This window comes from Pithys albifrons, chromosome 9 (assembly GCF_047495875.1).
Source record: "Pithys albifrons albifrons isolate INPA30051 chromosome 9, PitAlb_v1, whole genome shotgun sequence".
Lineage (NCBI taxonomy): Eukaryota > Metazoa > Chordata > Aves > Passeriformes > Thamnophilidae > Pithys > Pithys albifrons.
In genome coordinates, this window is record NC_092466.1 from 3,017,564 (window position 1) to 3,038,253 (window position 20,690).

The 20,690-nt window shown below is 46.6% G+C and overlaps 1 protein-coding gene across 2 annotated transcripts in view; it reads right to left on the bottom strand.

Moving 5' to 3' along the window:
* Positions 1 to 20,690, bottom strand: part of DOCK1 (dedicator of cytokinesis 1) — a 359,613-nt gene that overhangs the window by 299,243 nt on the left and 39,680 nt on the right. Inside the window, exons 6-15 of one of the 2 annotated variants that reach the window (XM_071564200.1) lie at positions 20,139 to 20,287; positions 14,797 to 14,932; positions 14,026 to 14,183; positions 13,293 to 13,374; positions 12,457 to 12,592; positions 12,098 to 12,170; positions 9,199 to 9,278; positions 5,067 to 5,192; positions 1,028 to 1,152; positions 622 to 720 (exon numbers count right to left, since the gene is read on the bottom strand). In XM_071564200.1, coding sequence (XP_071420301.1) covers positions 622 to 720; positions 1,028 to 1,152; positions 5,067 to 5,192; positions 9,199 to 9,278; positions 12,098 to 12,170; positions 12,457 to 12,592; positions 13,293 to 13,374; positions 14,026 to 14,183; positions 14,797 to 14,932; positions 20,139 to 20,287 — 1,164 coding nt within the window. Of the gene's footprint in view, positions 1 to 621; positions 721 to 1,027; positions 1,153 to 5,066; positions 5,193 to 9,198; positions 9,342 to 12,097; positions 12,171 to 12,456; positions 12,593 to 13,292; positions 13,375 to 14,025; positions 14,184 to 14,796; positions 14,933 to 20,138; positions 20,288 to 20,690 lie in introns of both variants that reach the window. The other variant, XM_071564199.1, reaches the window with a different exon arrangement.

Consider the following 20,690-nt stretch of genomic DNA (forward strand, 5'->3'; position numbering starts at 1 on the left):
CAGCCTCGTTGCTCTTCTCTGGCCCCGCTCCAGCCCCTCCATCTCTTGCCTCAACTGAGGGGCCCAGAACTGAACACAACACTCAAGGTGTGGCCTCCCCAAGGCAGAGTCCAGGGGAAGGGTCACTGCCCTGGGCCTGCTGGTCACACTATTTTTGATACAGGACAGGATCCCCTTGGCCTTCTTGGCCACCTGGGCACACTGGTGGCTCCTGTTGAGCTTCCTGTCCCTCAGTCCCCCCAGGTCCCTCTGCCTGGCTGCTCTCCAGCCACTCTGTGCCCAGCCTGGAGCGCTGCAGGGCTTGGGGTGGCCAAAGGGCAGGACCCGGCTCAACACTGTGACAATTGTGTTTTAATCTCAATTTGCAGCTTCATGGAAATAGAGCAAACCCCTCCTACTAAAGAGATGTTGGAGTGTCCCAGAACAGCTGAGCAAAGAATGGCATAAAATTCAGTATGCAATAAAAGTCAAAGCCTTCCTTAGCTGAGCTATTCCTTCTGTCCTGCTAAACACAAGCCCCCAGCATTGAATTCCCCAGGTTTGCTCCTCGAGGCTTCCCTCTGAAATCTCTATTTAATGCACATGAACACACAGAGGAAATTATCAGAAGAGTTTATGTACCTTTACAGTCTCAAACCAACGAGGCTGCTTTACTTGGTAGTAGATCACTGACTTGTACTCTGAGATGGCTTCATCACCAGCACCAGGAAAAATAACACTCTTCAAAACACAAACAAAAGAGAAAGGGTTCCTGTGTCTCAAACTCCTCTTTTACATTCAAACCAACAAAAAATAAACCAGTGGAGTAGGTGAGAATGAGGCAGAATGGCTCTTGCTCAAAGCTCCTCATGAAGTTGATATCAAAGGACAGCACTGATGTAGAAAGATGTATTTAATTATGACAAAGGAGAAAGGGTGGCTGAAAATAAAACTTGGGACTTCAGGTGACACACGGAGAAGAAGATGTAGAAAAGGCTCAAACAGATACGGATCAAATCAAAGCCCCAGACATTGAATACTTTAATACCTCTAATCTCTTGCCATCTTCATCATAGACAGACACTGTCACTTCCACGTTCTTGGCCGTGGTTTTGCTGCCCTTGTCAAAGTCTCCCTGGACCAACGTGACGTAGATGTCATTGCGAACGTCACCTGTGGGCACAGCAGGGCACGGGGGGCGGGTCACGGCGGGGCACAGGGCACGGGGGGTGGGTCACAGCGGGGCACAGGGCACGGGAGGGTCACGGCAGGGGCACGGCAGGGCACACGGAGTCGGGCACGGGGGGGGGGGGGGGGTGGCAGCACGAGGAGGGGGGCACGAGGAGAAGGGAGGGGCACGAGGACGGGGGGGGGGTGGCAGCACGAGGACGGGGGGGGGGGGGCAGCACGAGGACGGGGGGGGGGGGCAGCACGAGGACGGGGGGGGCAGCACGAGGACGGGGGGGGGCAGCACGAGGACGGGGGGGGCAGCACGAGGACGGGGGGGGGGCAGCACGAGGACGGGGGGGGCAGCACGAGGACGGGGGGGGGGCAGCACGAGGACGGGGGGGGGCAGCACGAGGACGGGGGGGGGGGCAGCACGAGGACGGGGGGGGGCAGCACGAGGACGGGGGGGGGCAGCACGAGGACGGGGGGGGGGCAGCACGAGGACGGGGGGGGGGCAGCACGAGGACGGGGGGGGCAGCACGAGGACGGGGGGGGGCAGCACGAGGACGGGGGGGGGCAGCACGAGGACGGGGGGGGCAGCACGAGGACGGGGGGGGCAGCACGAGGACGGGGGGGAGGCAGCACGAGGACGGGGGGGGGCAGCACGAGGACGGGGGGGGCAGCACGAGGACGGGGGGGGGCAGCACGAGGACGGGGGGGGGGGGGGGGCACGAGGACGGGGGGGGGGGGGGCACGAGGACGGGGGGGGGGCACGAGGACGGGGGGGGGGGGGCACGAGGACGGGGGGGGGGGGCACGAGGACGGGGGGGGGGCACGAGGACGGGGGGGGGGGCACGAGGACGGGGGGGGGGGCACGAGGACGGGGGGGGGGGGGCACGAGGACGGGGGGGGGGGCACGAGGACGGGGGGGGGGGGGCACGAGGAGCGGGGGAGGGGGGGGGGCACGAGGAGCGGGGGGGGGGGGGGGGCACGAGGAGCGGGGGAGGGGGGGGGCACGAGGAGCGGGGGGGGGGGGGGGGGGAGGGGGCACGAGGGGGGGGGGCACGGGGGGGGGGCACGAGGAGCGGGGGGGGGGGGGGGGGGGAAGCACGAGGAGTGGGCACAGCCAACCCACTGACTGGGGCAAGCAGTGACACACAGACACAACCACCTTTCCCCGTGTAAAACACCACAGTCCCACTTGGTTTATTCTTCCCCCACTTCCATTATTATTTCAAAGAATGACTTTCACCATAGTCCCACTTGTTTTGTTTTTACACAACTTCTATAATTATTTTAAAGCATGAGGTTCACCACAGTTCCACTACTTTTATTTTTCCACTTCTATCATTATTTGAAAGCTTCTGTTTCACCACAATTCCACCTGTTTTATCTTCCCACACCTTCTATCACTGTTTGAAAGGATGAGTTTGATCACAGTTCCACTTCTTCCATTCTTACAAAATTTCTACCATTATTTGAAAGAATGAGTCCCACCACAATTCCACTTGTTTTGTCTTTACACAACTTCTATCACACTATTTGAAAGGATGAGTTCCACCTCAGTTCCACTTGTTTTATATTTACACAACTATCATTTGAAAGGATGAGCTCCACCACAGTCCCATTTCTTCCACCATTTCTATCATTATTTGAAAGGATGAGTTCCACCACAGTCCCATTTCTTCCATTCTTCCCCAACTCCTATCACTGTTTGAAAGGATGAGTTCCACCACAGTCCCATTTCTTCCATTCTTCCACCATTTCTATCACTGTTTGAAAGGATGAGCTCCACCACAGTCCCATTTCTTCCATTCTTCCACCATTTCCATCATTATCTGAAAGGATGAGCTCCACCACAGTCCCATTTCTTCCATTCTTCCACCATTTCCATCATTATCTGAAAGGATGAGCTCCACCACAGTCCCATTTCTTCCATTCTTCCACCATTTCCATCATTATCTGAAAGGATGAGCTCCACCACAGTCCCATTTCTTCCATTCTTCCACCATTTCCATCATTATCTGAAAGGATGAGCTCCACCACAGTCCCATTTCTTCCATTCTTCCACCATTTCCATCATTATCTGAAAGGATGAGCTCCACCACAGTCCCATTTCTTCCATTCTTCCCCAACTCCTATCACTGTTTGAAAGGATGAGTTCCACCACAGTCCCATTTCTTCCATTCTTCCACCATTTCTATCACTGTTTGAAAGGATGAGCTCCACCACAGTCCCATTTCTTCCATTCTTCCACCATTTCCATCATTATCTGAAAGGATGAGCTCCACCACAGTCCCATTTCTTCCATTCTTCCACCATTTCCATCATTATCTGAAAGGATGAGCTCCACCACAGTCCCATTTCTTCCATTCTTCCACCATTTCCATCATTATCTGAAAGGATGAGCTCCACCACAGTCCCATTTCTTCCATTCTTCCCCAACTCCTATCACTGTTTGAAAGGATGAGTTCCACCACAGTCCCATTTCTTCCATTCTTCCACCATTTCTATCACTGTTTGAAAGGATGAGCTCCACCACAGTCCCATTTCTTCCATTCTTCCACCATTTCCATCATTATCTGAAAGGATGAGCTCCACCACAGTCCCATTTCTTCCATTCTTCCACCATTTCCATCATTATCTGAAAGGATGAGCTCCACCACAGTCCCATTTCTTCCATTCTTACACAACTCCTATCACTGTTTGAAAGGATGAGTTCCACCAGTCCCATTTCTCCCCTTCTTCCACAACTCCCCTATCACTGTTTGAAAGGATGAGTTCCACCACAGTCCCATTTCTTCCATTCTTCCACCATTTCCATCACTATCTGAAAGGATGAGTTCCACCACAGTCCCATTTCTCCCCTTCTTCCACAACTCCTATCACTGTTTGAAAGGATGAGTTCCACCACAATCCCACTTCTTTTATTCTCCCACAACTCCTCTCATTATCTGAAAGGATGAGTTCCACCACAGTGGGTCCTTTAGCCCATACACAGATATTTTACCATTTAAAAACATTTACCAGCCTGTTTAACTTGTCACATCTGGAAGTCTTTGGGTGTTTTCACCCATCTGGGGGTTGCAGAGCAGGGTTGTTTTCAGCTTTCTGTCTTAAAATGCTCTTCAGCTACACCTCAATTCACGTGAAATGCTGAAAATGAGCTGAGGCAACCAGGGATTTCCAATAATTCCAGGAGCAGATGGTTTATGTGCCAACACATGACCCAAACAAGGTGCTGAGGCACTTGCACCATAAGGGCTGGAGAGGGAACATCTGTCAGCCAGCACAGGGAGCCCTGGAACTGAGCTGGGGCTTGGAAACATCTCCTGCATCCTCCAGAGCCCCCCAGGCTGAGCAGGGCAGAGCAGGGCTCTGCTCTTGCTTCTGGCAGGTTTTATTTTCAGAACAAACATCCTGTTGGGTGGGTTTTTTCTGGTAAACACCTGCACAAACCCCCCTCTGAATGCAGGTGTTGAGCAGAGATGACAGGGCTTTCCTTCACATCCATCTCCCACAGACCCTGAGGGAGCTGCTGTCCCTAAATCCAGCCTGTCCCTCTGAAATTGTTCCTGCTTTGGATGCAGCACAGGAGAGGAGTTTTACATCTGCCCCTGCAATGGGGGTAATAAAAAGCTGCACTTTATTCAGCTTTTTCACTGCAAAAAGAAGAGAATTTCCCCTGCCATTGGGATTTCAGGTTGTTTGGAGGGGGCTGTACTTTTATTTATTGATGCAGCACCTCTGGCAGGAACCACCAAAATACTTCACATTTATTTTAAACAAGACAACCTTTTGAGGGTCCATTTTTTTTTTACTCTCTAAACACCTTAAATTCATCTGTACTTATTCTTTTTCCCCCAAACCTTCCACACACACCCAGACATTTAAAGCAGAATTAATTCCCACTGGCTTACCAGGCATAATAATCTCAGGAAAACCCATTTTTCGAGCCACAGCTGTTGACCTGTCCACTAAGTGTGGAAATTCCTTCCTGATCTGATGGATATCTCCTGGAAGAAGTTTCAAAGTCACCCACAAACCTGTTGTGTGGAAAAAAAAAAAAAAACAATTATTAAACTGGTGGGACTTATTCCTAGTAACTCTATTTATTTATTTTTAAACAAACTGAAAAACGTAAGAACATTAAAATAATGAAGATATGATAAAATATAAGATACAAAGTATTTTAAAACACTCCAAAAAATCCCCACTCTTGGAGCAAAAATATGAGCAGAGCACAAATAATTATTTCTGATCATGTTCCAATTGAAATGTTTCCCTTCCACAGGAAAAAAAAAAAAAAAAAGAGAAGGGGCAATGATGATTTGCATGGAAAAATAAAGAATTACAACCAAGGAACACCAATAGATCCCAACCCCAAATTGATTCTTATTATATTTCCCTCTCTATCTTATATATTTTCTTATATTTCCCTCCCTATTTTCTTCTATTTCCCTCTTTATTTTACATATTTTCTATAGTTCCCTCCACATTTTCTTCTATTTCCCTCTTTATTTTATAGATTTTAGATATTTCCCTCCATATTTTCTTCTATTTCCCTCTTTATTTTAGATATTTCCCTCTATATTATCTTATATTTCCCTCTTTATATACTTTATATATTTCTCTCTATATTTTTATTTCCCTCTTCATTTGATATATTCTAGATATTTCCCTCTATATTTTATTTCCATCTTTACATATTTTAGATATTTCCCTCCATAATTTCTTATATTTCCCTCTTTATATATTTTATATATTTCCCTCTATATTTTCTTATATTTCCCTCCTTATTTTACGTATTTTAGATATTTCCCTCTATATTTTATTACATTTCCCTCTTTATATATTTCCCTCTATACTTTATTTTATTTTCCCCTTTATTTTATATGTTTCCCTCTATATTTTATTATATTTTCCCCTTTATTTTATATTTTTCCCTCTATATTTTATTATATTTTCCCCTTTATTTTATATTTTTCCCTCTATATTTTATTATATTTTCCCCTTTATTTTATATTTTTCCCTCTATATTTTATTATATTTTCCCCTTTATTTTATATTTTTCCCTCTATATTTTATTATATTTTCCCCTTTATTTTATATTTTTCCCTCTATATTTTATTATATTTTCCCCTTTATTTTATATTTTTCCCTCTATATTTTATTATATTTTCCCCTTTATTTTATATTTTTCCCTCTATATTTTATTATATTTTCCCCTTTATTTTATATTTTTCCCTCTATATTTTATTATATTTTCCCCTTTATTTTATATTTTTCCCTCTATATTTTATTATATTTTCCCCTTTATTTTATATTTTTCCCTCTATATTTTATTATATTTTCCCCTTTATTTTATATTTTTCCCTCTATATTTTATTATATTTTCCCCTTTATTTTATATTTTTCCCTCTATATTTTATTTCCCCTTTATTTTATATATTTCCCTCTATATTTTCCCCTTTATTTTATATATTTCCCTCTATATTTTCCCCTTTATTTTATATATTTCCCTCTATATTTTATTTTATTTCCCTTTTTATATATTTCCCTCTATATTTTCCTCTATATTTTATATATTTCCCTCTATATTTTATTACATTTCCTCTTTATATATTTCCCTCTATATTTTATATATTTCCCTCTATATTTTCCCCTTTATTTTATATATTTCCCTCTATATTTTATTTCCCTCTTTATTTCATATATTTTATATTTTTCCCTCTATATTTTTATTATATTTCCCTCTCCCTTTTCCTCAACATTCCCCTCTTTGCCTGGGAAAAAAGCACATCCAAACCTTCCCTTTTGGCTACAGGATAACCTAAAAATAGAGTTGAGGTAGATTTTAATTTGCTGTTAATTACTCCATAATCCTCCTTGGGTCTTTTGCTCAGACAGACCCTGAAGTGACATTTCCACACAGAGTGTTTGGTGGGAACTCTGCACTATTTGTGGAATTCTGTATTAATTCAGAATTCCAGGAAAATGTTGAAGCCGGGACAGGGATAACTGGGCAGATCCTCAAGTTTTGGGCACACCCAAAAATCACTTTTGGGGGGTGAGTTTGATGCCAGCAGTGCCCTGAGCAGCCCCCAAAGCCTGACGGGGGCACAGGGCTCCGGGTGCCACCTGCCAGCTCAGGTGGGTGCAGGAACAGCGCCCTGGGAGGGAGCCAAGTGTTCCAGGTGCAGCTCCAGAGTGGAAAACCAGACCAAAGGAAGAGAAGGAAGAGGATACAACCCTTCCTTCAGCTCGAGGAGGCCAAAATCCACAGCTCAAGGGCACAAGAGACACCTCCCAAACCATCATCTCAAGCAGAGAATCCCAGAATCGTTGGGGTTGGAAGGATCCCTGGAGACCACCCAGTCCAACCCCTCTGTCAGGGCAGGGTCACCTGCAGCTGGTGACACAGGAACACATCCAGGTGGGGTTGGAATGTCTCCAGAGAGGAGACTCCACATGCTCCCTGGGCAGCTGTTCCAGTGCTCTGCCACCCTCATGGAATGTTCTTCCTCAGGTTGAGGTGGAACTTGTGTTTTAATTATGGCCATTGCTCCTTGTCCTATCACCAAAAAGAGTCTGACATGATCCTCTGACTCCCCTTGGGGATATTTATATGGATTGGTGAGATCCCCTCTCAATCTCCTCCAGCTTCCCAAAGCCTCCCCTCCTAAGAGAGATGCTCTAAACCCTTCACCATCTTTGTGTCCTCTGTTGGACTCTCTCCAGTAGAAATATACAGAGATGAACAATAACCCCACCTGCAGAGTCTCCACAGGGCAGAGGGGAACACCAGGCTGAGCCCTGAGGGGTGGGGAAGAGAGGAACAAACCATGCCAACAACATCTGCTGCCACCAAAGGGCACTGAACAAGCCAAACCCAAACCATCATCACGCTGCAAACCGAGCGACAAGACTCAAACCATCATCACTGCAAACCAAGTGACGAGACTCAAACCATCATCACTCCGCAAACCGAGCGACGAGACTCAAACCATCATCACTCCGCAAACCGAGCGACGAGACTCAAACCATCATCACTCCGCAAACCGAGCGACGAGACTCAAACCATCATCACTGCAAACCAAGCGACGAGACTCAAACCATCATCACTCTGCAAACCGAGCGACGAGACTCAAACCATCATCACTGCAAACCGAGCGACGAGACTCAAACCATCATCACTCCGCAAACCGAGCGACGAGACTCAAACCATCATCACTCCGCAAACCGAGCGACGAGACTCAAACCATCATCACTGCAAACCAAGCGACGAGACTCAAACCATCATCACTCTGCAAACCGAGCGACGAGACTCAAACCACCATCATCACTCTGCAAACCGAGCGACGAGACTCAAACCACCATCATCACTCTGCAAACCAAGCGACGAGACTCAAACCACCATCATCACTCTGCAAGCCAAGCGACGAGACTCAAACCATCATCACTCTGCAAACCAAGCGACGAGACTCAAACCATCATCACTCTGCAAGCCAAGCGACGAGACTCAAACCACCATCATCACTCTGCAAGCCAAGCGACGAGACTCAAACCACCATCATCACTCTGCAAGCCAAGCGACGAGACTCAAACCACCATCATCACTCTGCAAACCAAGCGACGAGACTCAAACCACCATCATCACTCTGCAAGCCAAGCGACGAGACTCAAACCATCATCATCACTCTGCAAACCAAGCGACGAGACTCAAACCATCATCACTCTGCAAACCAAGCGACGAGACTCAAACCATCATCACTCTGCAAACCAAGCGACGAGACTCAAACCATCATCACTGCAAACCAAGCGACGAGACTCAAACCATCATCACTCTGCAAACCGAGCGACGAGACTCAAACCATCATCACTGCAAACCAAGTGACAAGACTCAAACCATCATCACTGCAAACCAAGTGACAAGACTCAAACCATCATCACTCTGCACACCAAGTGACGAGACTCAAACCATCATCACTCTGCAAACCGAGGGATAAGTGACTTTAGGAGCAGGGATGGAGATAAAGAAGAAGCACCTACCCTGCCCCTTGTGGTTGACTTCTTTGGCAGCAATCACTTTGTTTATAACAGTCTGAAGGAAATCATTCTCCCCTGCCACCCTGGGTGAAAAACGGGATGAGATGTTGAGCTGCTTGTGTCGAATGGCGTCATCCAACGCTAGCCTGGAGGATGCACATGACGACCAACACCAGGAGACAGAGGGGCACAGAGAACCAGGAGTCACAGTGACAAGGGAACACAAAAGAGCACATCACAGTCGTGACAAAAGAGTATTGATTAGTCAACGCAAGACAAAGGACAGGAAAGGTGACAAGAAAGACAGAGGAAGATCATTAATCAGAAGAACCTGCTCTGCCACCTTGGGACATTCATGTCTCTGAGGACATTCATGGGCTTCTCGAGACCAGAGGGAGGATCCCACCTCAGAACCCCCAGAGAAGCACTGAAAACCCACACAGGCAGTTTCCTCTTTGATAGAAATAAAGACCCCCAGCAGGTTGGCCCTGCAGCACCTCCAGGGTCACCCCTGTGGGTGAAGCAGCAGGGCAGGGGCTGAGGGAAAAGCTGCTCCACAGGATCCCAGACCATTCTGAGCTGGGAAGGACCCACAAGGATCATTCAGTCCAACTCTTACATCAATGGCCCACACAGGGGATTGAACCCATGACCTTGGTGTTGTTACAGCCAAGTTTGAACCAGCTGAGCTGATCTCAGTTGCTGTAACATCCTTGGGAAGAGATGAAAAATGGCTGTATAGTTGTATGGGGGAAGCAGAGGAAGATCATTAATCAGAAGAACCTGCTCTGCCACCTGGGGACATTCATGTCCCTGAGGACATTCATGGGCTCCTCTGAGACCAGAGGGAGGATCCCACCTCAGAACCCCCAGAGAAGCACTGAAAACCCACACAGGCAGTTTGCTCTTTGATAGAAATAAAGACCCCCAGCAGGTTGGCCCTGCAGCACCTCCAGGGTCACCCCTGTGGGTGAAGCAGCAGGGCAGGGGCTGAGGGAAAAGCTGCCCCACAGAATCCCAGACCATTCTGGGTTGGGAGGGACCCACAAGGATCATTCAGTCCAACTCTTCAGTCACTGGCCCACACAGGGGATTGAACCCATGACCTTGGTGTTGTTACAGCCAAGTTTGAACCAACTGAGCTGATCTCAGGTCTCAGAATAGGAAGAGGAGAAAAGCAGATGACCCAAACACTCCGTTAAATTGGTGACTAAATGGAGAGATGAGAACTCCAAATGAACAGCAGCACCAAGTGCCACTGAGGGCACCTTGCCAAGGGCTTTGGAGAGCCAAGGTGCTGGTGGATGAACAACAAACAAACAAAGAGATGAGAGAGAACTGCGTGTGGGACAACAGAAACAGAGCATGGGGTGAGCAGAACAACGTGGCTCAGGGGGACAGCCCAAGCCCACGTTGGAAGGAAGGACACCAGAACCCATTGTGGGATCCCCTGTTCCTCCTGCCCTCTGGAATTGACTTTTTCAGAGGAATGTTTTCATTTATTACAGGGGGGGAAAGGAAAAAAAAAATAAAATCACATTGTACATCTTCTCCAAAAATCAGATTTGTCTATATAGAAGAAATAAATCAGTGTTAATGGAGCAGAAAAATAGATGTTCCATTAGCATCCCCTTTGATACACAAGTTTCCATTTCCATTGCTCACTTCCCAGGCTGCCTAAAAATAAGCTGTTGTTCACCACACAATAAACATTCCTACCCTTCCCTAAAATCCAATGTTTTCCTTGAAAAATGCCATTCTACTGTGATTTTCTCACCAACACCACCTGCACACCTCGCAGGCCTCTCCCCAGCCCTACATCTTCAAACCACCAGAGCTTCCTGAATTAGGCCTATTTTTCAAAATAAAGTGCATTTCAGATTAAATTTTTTCAAGCTTCCTTTTTTTTTTTACATATTATTAAACTCCCTCTGCATCCCATTAATGAAGGAATTTAGCTCCCCCTAACTCTGTTTTGCCTCCTGGAACAGATGGCACTCCAACATTTCCCACATTGGGAAAACTAAACCTCCATTTTTAATGCACTTTTATTTGCTTTATCCTTCTATCCTTCTTCATTTCGTGGAATAACCACAACCCCTCCAATCTATGGATGGACCAGAGTATTTCCCACACCTTCTCAGTGGTTAATGAGCTTTGGCTTCTGAAAGCACTTGGATCTCTGTATGTACATATTCTATACATTCCAGGGCAACAAGCTCAGAGTCACTGTGGTTTTAGATGAAAACCAGAGCTCTGTGGTCTTAGTTAGGTAGAATTAACACCAGGTCTATGAGCATGTTGGTCTCCTTGAATCTGGGAGCAGGAAAGTGCAGCAAACATGACCTCTCCCTCACCATCCAACCAAAATATTCCACGTTTTTGGGAAAAGTCTCCCATGATGAACTTGAATTATGACAAGATTCTGCAGGAGGTTTATCAAGCCATCTTTCAAAATCCTCAGTTTTTGTTTCTATTCTAATTACTGGGGGTCCCTGCCATGAAATTCTCATCTCCCACCACGGAATAGATAAATGTTATCATTTCCTAATTCCACACAAGTCACCTGCAGCAGAGGTTGGTGCTGTTGCTGCTCTTTATTGATCTAAGGTAGAGCTAAGCCAGCCATGAGCTGCTTTTTCTCTTACACGTGATCACCCTGACATCTTTAAACAGAAAGAAAACTGGGAATGCAGATTTTCAACTCAAACTTAAAAAAATCCTAAAGTTTCTGGGGCTATCACTGTTACAACGAATGGGAAATTATCAAGAAGATACATTGGGAAGTTAAAATACCTGACTGAAATAAATTAATTGCAGAATACAGACTATTTTTTTTAAATCAAACCTAAAATCTGAGTATTTTCCCTTCTGCTTATTCTTTAGACTCTTCCCCACTTACGGTTGGAATGGGATGAAGTGCTGCTTGTCCTCATCGTCCACCTTCCCGTTAATGATGTCTGTGACATCCATCACTGCAGAGAGAACAAAGGGGACTCAATTAAAGGACCAACACGGGAAGGAGGGACTGGGAGCAACAGTGACCCAGAAGAAGGATGGAATCACTAACTGTGTCATTCCAGGATTTTCCTATGGAATAACAACACATTGGAAATAACCCCATGGAGTCCCGGGAGCCACAGAGTTTCTACACCATCACTTTGGGACAACCCTGAGTTTGTAGAGCCCCACAGGGGTTCCACCTCCCCAGTTTGTGGGCAGGGAGGGCCCATGGCACAGGCAGGGAGGACCCAGGGTTACCTGCCACCCCGAAGGGTCTGCGCAGCCCCGAGGTGAGTTTCCTGGTGTTGTTGTCCCTCAGCTCCATCCGGCCAACCCGCACGATCTGACACACAAAGCTGATCTTCTCCCTCTTCAGGTCTTTGCTGCCCAGGTCCTACAGGGAGTAGTTCCACCAGGTTACTTTAGAATAACTGCATTTCAAGCTCCATTGCAGCAGGCACAAGGGCTGCTGCTCAGAACCTGCCAGGCTCTGGCTCCAGGGCAGAGAGTTTTGTTCCACCACAGAAACATCTTCCCTTCACTTCTGGGTAAATTCACTGTTTAGGAGGCCAAACCACTTCTAGCATGTTCAAAATGCAAAGGGAAATTTTGGGTTCAGCCACATGTGGAGAATATTCAGTGGGTCACTAATGGGAAGTGTTCCATGTGAGCCTTTGTCAGCACAGAATCTTGGAGTGGGTTGGGTTGGAAGGGACCTCAAAGATCATCCAGTGCCACCCCTGCCATGGGCAGGGACACCTCCCACCAGCCCAGGGTGCTCCAAGCCCTGTCCAACCTGGCCTTGGACACTCCCAGAGATGGGGCAACCACACCTTTTCTATGCCAGGGCCTGCCCACCCTCCCAGCCAGGAATTCCTTCCCAATATCCCACCTATCTCTGCCCTCTGGCCATTTGAAGCCATTCCCCTTGTCCTGTCCCTCTATGCCATTACCCAAAGTCCCCCTCCAGCCTCCTGTAGGAAGCCACACTCCCTGCAGAGGTCACCCCACGCTGCCACACAGAGCAGCACACCCCTCCAGGACCCTCCAGCTCCGGGAGAAGTGCCCTGCAACGTGCCCGTGGTGACACTCACGGTGAACACGGCGCGCAGGTTGTGCAGTCGGTCGATGTCCTTGGGGAGGCCACAGCTCGACCAGCGCACCAGGTAGTTCTCACTGCAAAACAGGGTGCTCAGAGCTTCCAGTTTAAGCACAGAACCACAGAGTCACACACTGGCTTGGGTTGGACCTCAGCCTTTCCCCTGCCATGGGCAGGGACACCTTCTACCAGACCAGGGTGCTCCAACCTGGTCTTGGACACTTCCAGAGATGGGGCAGCCACAGCTTCTCTGCAACCTGTGCCACCCTTCCAGCCAGGAATTCCTTCCCAATATCCCCTCTAAATCCATTCTCTTTCAGCTTAAAGCCATTCCCCCTTGTCCTCTCACTGCATTCCCTCTAACTAAGCAGAAAAATCCACTTCAGAATTTACAGAAGGCTCTTGCAAACCCCATCTCCTTATCCCAAACAGGTGGATATTCAGGGGACAGCTGGCACTTCCCTCAGTGCATATTATTTTATAAAGAAAACTCCTCCTCAGCAGCAGAGGGGGAGAAGTTCTGGAGCCAAGAGAGGGCACACAACTTGCAGGTGTGTTCACCTCTCCTGTGAGATCTGCAATGGGGCAACCACAGTGTGAGGAGGAACAGCAGGACCCTGAAATGCCCCCAAGTGAAGGGACCTGCCTGTGCCTTTCACAGCAACGTGACTCCCATAAACCCCCAAACCACCTCACTCCTCAGGGATTACACTGAGCTGTTCACCAACCTGATAAACTTGGATTCCAGTGGGTCATACAGGGACATCAGGACTTCAGCATCTTCTCCTATTTTACAGACCACGTTCTTTAAATTGACAAACAAAGCAAAGGAAGGGGTGGCAGCAAACTTGGCTTGTCTGTTGATATCAATATTCTGCTTCTGAGACTGCAATTCAAGCACAGAAGAAACTCAAGTTTAACTCAGATATTCAACTGCTATAAAACTTTCCCAAAACCTTCCAGACAAAAGAAGGGGGTCTCAGTTGAGTGTTTACTCCTCTGATCTGTTTGGATCAGGATTTACAACTGACAGCATTTTCTGGATGGGTCTACAAGTGCCACACCATAAAGAGAGAGTAGAAAAAGAAAAACAAAGAAAAAAAGAAAGGGAAGAGATGTCTTCACTTATTAAAAAGAGAGTTAAACCCATGGAAGATGAAATAGAGCTGCAACTACACCTGACAAAGCCCAGGAAGTTTGTTCCTTGCTTTGCCTGCTGTTTTTCTGACAGCTACAGAGCACCAAGGCAGACAGGAGAGGAAACAGCCCAATTTCTACTTCCCACAAACTTACAGGTTTTAACCATAAATTCTACTAAAGCCTTTAAAGGATGATAAAGAACAGCCCAAGATGGACCAGCTCTTACAAAATGTTTAAGCCTGACAGCACTTCATAAAAATCTCCAATTCCTCCTTGCCAAAGCTAAAAAGAACAGTCATGCAGTTGGTTTGCAGTGTGATGTCTGAAGGGGACAGGTCACAGTGCTCAGCATATCTTACTTTTTCCTCCTGTAGCCTCTCTTCAACTTGCTTGGAAGCAATTTCATGTGCTCTGAAAAGGCTAATGGTGCTGGTCTGCTCTGGGTCCAGAATGTTGCCATCTTCATCTCTGACCACCAGATCTAAATCCAGAATCCTGAGCAAACAAGACAAAATCTTTGTGAATTCCCAGTGCCCAAAGAAAGGCTTGGAAAGCACCTGCTGAGTGTTTCACTTGCACACCTGACACGTGGTATTGAAATAAATTATTTGACATATGATAACATAATTGAAGACATCACCAGCACTGGAGATAAGCCATTCCTGGCTGGAAGTCACTTATTCCCACAGCACAGAGAGATGAAACAGCACAACAGCTGGAGAAGCAATTCCTTAAACAACTCAATTTGCAAGAGACTTTGCCTCCTCCTCTGATTCATGCAACAGTCTGAGCAACAACTCCTGCAGTCACCACAGGCAGTTCCTCCATCCCATCCCACCTTCTCCAAAGCAGGGAATTCCTGTTTCACACAAGCCCTGGGAGATCCAGGCAGGCAGGAGCTGTTTGCCTTTATTTAAAGCAGAGCCAGATTTCTGCCAGCAGGGTGTTAACAGCCCCAATTACCTTCTGCAGAGAGGAAGCTTTTCTGCCATAATCAAATCCAGCCTCAGCAAAGACCTTTCAGGTTCTTCCACATTAATCCAGCACTGGCAGCAGAGCCAAGGATGTAAAAACCAGGTCCTTCCCCCTAAGACTGATCTCCTGACCTCCATCCCAACCCACGTGGTCCCTGTTTTGTCCTTCTAACCCTGTAGGCAGCTCTCCTGATGGAGCTGCTGTGACTTTGGGTTTGAAATGTGTTTGATCCATGAGCTTAAATCAAATTTGCTGTGGCTGACAATTCACTCAGAGGTTTGAGAAAACAAATCCCCAATGGCCACAACCTGAGAAAGCACCTGAAGAACAGGAGCTGGGGCAGACAAGGATGTTTTCATGGATTTAGAGGATCCCTTCTCACCTCTCCCTGCCAAAGGGATTATTCCAAAGCTGTCTACATCTTAAAAAACCCAATGTATTCTGTCTGTGAAAAATGGGTCAGAACTGCTCAACAAATTATTGCCAGACCAAGGTTAACACTCTAAAAAAACCTGACTGTGCACATAAAATGTCTGGGATTTGAGAAAACAGGCAAGAGAATCCCTACAGAGGTTTGTGCTTTCACAGAGAAGATGCTCAACAGTTTTCCAGCACTAAAAGCACAAAAAGAGAAGGGGAATTCATTAATAATTCCTTCCTAATTAATACTCGCTTCCCACTTCTCCCTGGGCCCCTCCCAGGATTCCTCTTTCCATGAACCATTCCCAGGGTAAATGTTGCCCTGAATTGTTACTCACAACCAATAATTGGTTCCATATGAGAGAGACCTGGAGGTGTTGAAGCCTCGGGCAAGGTCAGTACACAAACCCCTCCAATTAATTGCCCTGCACTAATTGAAGGGGAGATGAACATCACCCAAATTGCACAGCAGGTTTTGAAGCAACACCTGCCAAGCTCTGCCTTGAAACTGGTTCCAGTCACCAGGAAACTCAAACACCCCTGGAACAGAGAAGAGCAACGAGGCTGGAGAAGGGACTGGATGTGGCTCTGATTGTCCTCTGAAACACCTCCAGGGACGGAGAATCCACCATGTCTTGATCCAACCCTACTGTGATCAAAACAAAAAAAAAAAACAAAAAAACAAAAAAAACCAAAAAAACCCAAAAAAACCCCAAAAAAAACCCCAAAAAAACCCCAAAAAAACCCCAAAAAACCCAAAAACCAAAAAAAAAACAAAAAAACCAAAAAACCCAAAAAAACCCAAAAAACCCCAAAAAACCCAAAAAAACCCAAAAAAAACCCCAAAAAAACCCAAAAAAACCCAAAAAAACCCAAAAAAAACCAAAAAAACCCAAAAAAAACCAAAAAACCCCCAAAAAAACCCAAAAAAACCCAAAAAAACCCCAAAAAAACCCAAAAAAACCCAAAAAAAACCCAAAAAAAACCAAAAAAAAACCCAAAAAAAACCAAAAAAACCCAAAAAACAAAAAACAAACAAAAAAACAAAAACAAACAAAAAAACCAAAAAACCACCAAAAAACAAAAAAAAAAAAAACAAACAAAAAAACCCAAAGAAAACCCAAAAGAACCCCCCAAAAAAGTGTTTTCACATCAAAATTACCGGACCCCATTTCAGTAAGACATTAAACATACAGACTCCTAAGGCCAGTTTTACTTCCTCAGTTATTCTGACAAGGTGCTGGACAACTCTTGTGTGTATTTATAGCAACAATCTTATCTACAAATCAGGACTTCACAAATCAAGACAAGTCAGGGTATGATTAGAACAGAAAACACTTCGGATGGTTTGGGTTGGAAGGGACCTTGGAGATCATTTAGTATTTCTAAACCATAATGAATTTATTCTGTCTGGACACTGAAATCACCATTCATGCCTCTTTTAGACACAAGACTGTTAGAAACAGATGTTCTCCTTCAGGTGTGAGTATCTCCTCCCAAGCTGGAATTCAGCTCCCTCCTGCACCCCCCAGAGAACACTCTGATCACTTAATTAGTCCATCAGAACATTATGAATACAAAGGCACAGCACAAGATGTTCCATTGTGTTTGAAGGCTGAGCATCTGGAGGTGACTCAAAGAAACTTTCACCAACTCCTTGGACAGATGGTAAAAAATTACAGTAGCCAAAGAAATAACACCACCAACATCTGGTTAATTGTGTGCCATCCATATTTGGGATTAGAAATGAGAATTACTGACTGAATGAAGTTATTGTGCACTTTTTAATTTCCTTTTTTTTTTAAATCACAGCTTCTGATAAAGTGCACGAAGAGAAACACCACAAATCTGGCAGTTCTTGAGGAATTAAACAGCCATAGTTAAAATCTGATGAGGGATTTGCATCACAAAGGATTTAAAGTCTGGTTTGCTGAACACTTTTTTAGTCTCCAGGTGTGCAGCACTCCAGGATCCCTCAGAATGGGTAGAGAAATTGAAGTTGGAGATCAGAAAAATAATTCTTTGCAGAGAGAGTGCTCAGGGATTGGAATGGGCTGCCCAGAGAGGGGGTGGATTCCCCATCCATGGAGTTGAATCAAGGGTTGGACTTGATGATCTCAGAGGTCTTTTCCAACCCAATCCATTCTGTGATTCTATGGATGTGGCACTGAGTGAGAATCCAACATGTCTTGATCCAACCCCACTGGGATCACCAGCCCAGGGCACTCTGTGCACTCTGTGCCCTGGGCTGGTGATCACAGTGGGGTTGGATCAAGGGTTGGACTTGATGATCTCAGAGGTCTCTTCCAACCCAACTGAGAAGAGCAACGAGGCTGGAGAAGGGACTGGAGCACAAGTGCTGTGGGGAGAGGCTGAGGGAGCTGGGGGTGTTCAGCCTGGAGAAGAGGAGGCTCAGAGGTGACCTCAGCACTGTCTGGAACTGCCTGAAGGGAAGTTCTGGCCAGCTGGGGGTTGGTCTCTTCTCCCAGGCACTCAGCAATAGGACAAGGGGGCACGATGGGCTCAAGCTCTGCCAGGGGAAATTTCACTTGGAGATCAGAAGGAAATTCTTTGCAGAGAGAGTGCTCAGGGATTGGAATGGGCTGCCCAGAGAGGGGGTGGATTCCCCATCCCTGGAGGTTTTTCAACTGAGCTTGGCCGTGGCACTGAGTGCCATGATCTGGTAAAGGGACTGGAGTTGGACCAAGGGTTGGACTTGATGATCTCAGAGGTATTTTCCAACCCAATCCATTCTGTGATTCTATGGATGTTGCACTGAGTGAGAATCCACCACATCTTGATCCAACCCTACTGTGATCACCAGCCCAGGGCACTCCATGGACTTGCTGATCTTGGAGGTCTTTTCCAACCCAATCCATTCTATGATTCTATGGATGTGGCACTGAGTGAGAATCCACCATGTCTTGATCCAACCACATCTTGATTCAACCCCACTGTGATCACCAGCCCAGGGCACTCTGTGCACTCTGTGCTCTGGGCTGGTGATCACAGTGGGGTTGGATCAAGGGTTGAACTTGCTGATCTTGGAGGTCTTTTCCAACCCAATCCATTCTGTGATTCTGTGACTGGATGGGAGGTCACAGCTCTGTCAATGCACTGCTGCAAAGAATGGCCTGACTGAAGCCCAAGAAAGGATTCCTCATTTTTGATCAAAATGGAAAGCTGTAACTGTATAGACAAGTTGTCACCTAAATCCTGTATTTAAAATAAACCACGGTTAAATCCAGGCTGTTTGCAGAGAGAACACATCTGAAATACTAAAACATCAACACATGCAAACTGGAGCTTTTTTGGGCAATATTTTCTTCTCAACTCCAATTCTCTTTTGCTAAACAGACACTTTCTTCTATGCAATCTGTCTGCTCATCCTCTGCTACCAGCTGGGCACTGTGGCAAGAGAGGAACACTGAGCTAAATGATGCTGCTGAGCCAAATCCTTCACCATCACATTAAGCTGAGTGGCTCCAGGGCACACACAGCTGCTGGTGCTCAGAGGGCACAACTGAAGCAAGTGGAGTTGAAAGAGTGCTTTGAATGGCAGCAAAACTTGCACTGGGGAATCACCCTTAAAAATTACAGCACCACATTGATGGCATCAAGAGAGAGAGATGGATTCCACTTTACATATAATACTTCCAAGATGTTGTATCGACTTCAATCTTTGTCCTGCTACACCCCACCTGTTGATACACAACCCTCACACCTTTATCCTGCTACACCCCACCTGTTGATACACAACCCTCACACCTTTGTCCTGCTACACCCCACCTGTTGATACACAACTCTCACACCTTTATCCTGCTACACCCCAACCCTCACACCTTTATCCTGCTACACCCCAACCCTCACACCTTTGTCCTGCTACACCCCAACCCTCACACCTTTGTCCTGCTACACCCCAACCCTCACACCTTTGTCCTGCTACACCCCAACCCTCACACCTTTGTCCTGCTACACCCCAACCCTCACACCTTTGTCCTGCTACACCCCAACCCTCACACCTTTGTCCTGCTACACCCCAACCCTCACACCTTTGTCCTGCTACACCCCAACCCTCACACCTTTGTCCTGCTACACCCCAACTCTCACACCTTTGTCCTGCTACACCCCAACTCTCACACCTTTGTCCTGCTACACCCCACCTGTTGGTACACAACTCTCACACCTCCATAAACACAGGAATAAAAGGATCCTGCCAGAAGTCACCGACAGCAGATGTGCATTCCACAGGGTGATGTGGCTTCAAGCACCTTGGAAAAAACCTTGGAAAAAACTGCTCACAAACCTGTTGCCATAATCGATTTTGGCAGTGACTTTCTTCTTGAGTTCTTTGAGCTCATCCTGGGGCAGAGTCCCTGAGAGGATCTGAGATCTCCACTCGATGAGGTCGTAGATCATGCGCCTGACGCTGCGGAACATCTCCCTGTTGTCCTGCTGTGTGGGGGGAAACACAGGCACAAGTGAGTTCTGAGGTGCTCTTAAATAGACTGAATAAAAACACCTCCCTGCTGTCCTGCTGTCTGGGGGGGAAACACAGGCACAAGTGAGTCCTGAGGTGCTCTTGAATACACTGAATAAAAACATCTCCCTGCTGTCCTGCTGTGTGGGGGGAAACACAGGCACAAGTGAATCCTGAGCTCCTCTTAAATACTCTGAATAAAAACATCTCCCTGCTGTCCTGCTGTCTGGGGGGAAGCAAAGGCACAAGTGAGTTCTGAGGTCCTCCTAAATACACTGAATAAATTGCAAAACATGAATTCAAGAAGATACAGGAAATCTGGTTCTGTTCTGTAGCTTTTCAAGATATCACAGAATCCCAGACTATTCTGAGTTGGGA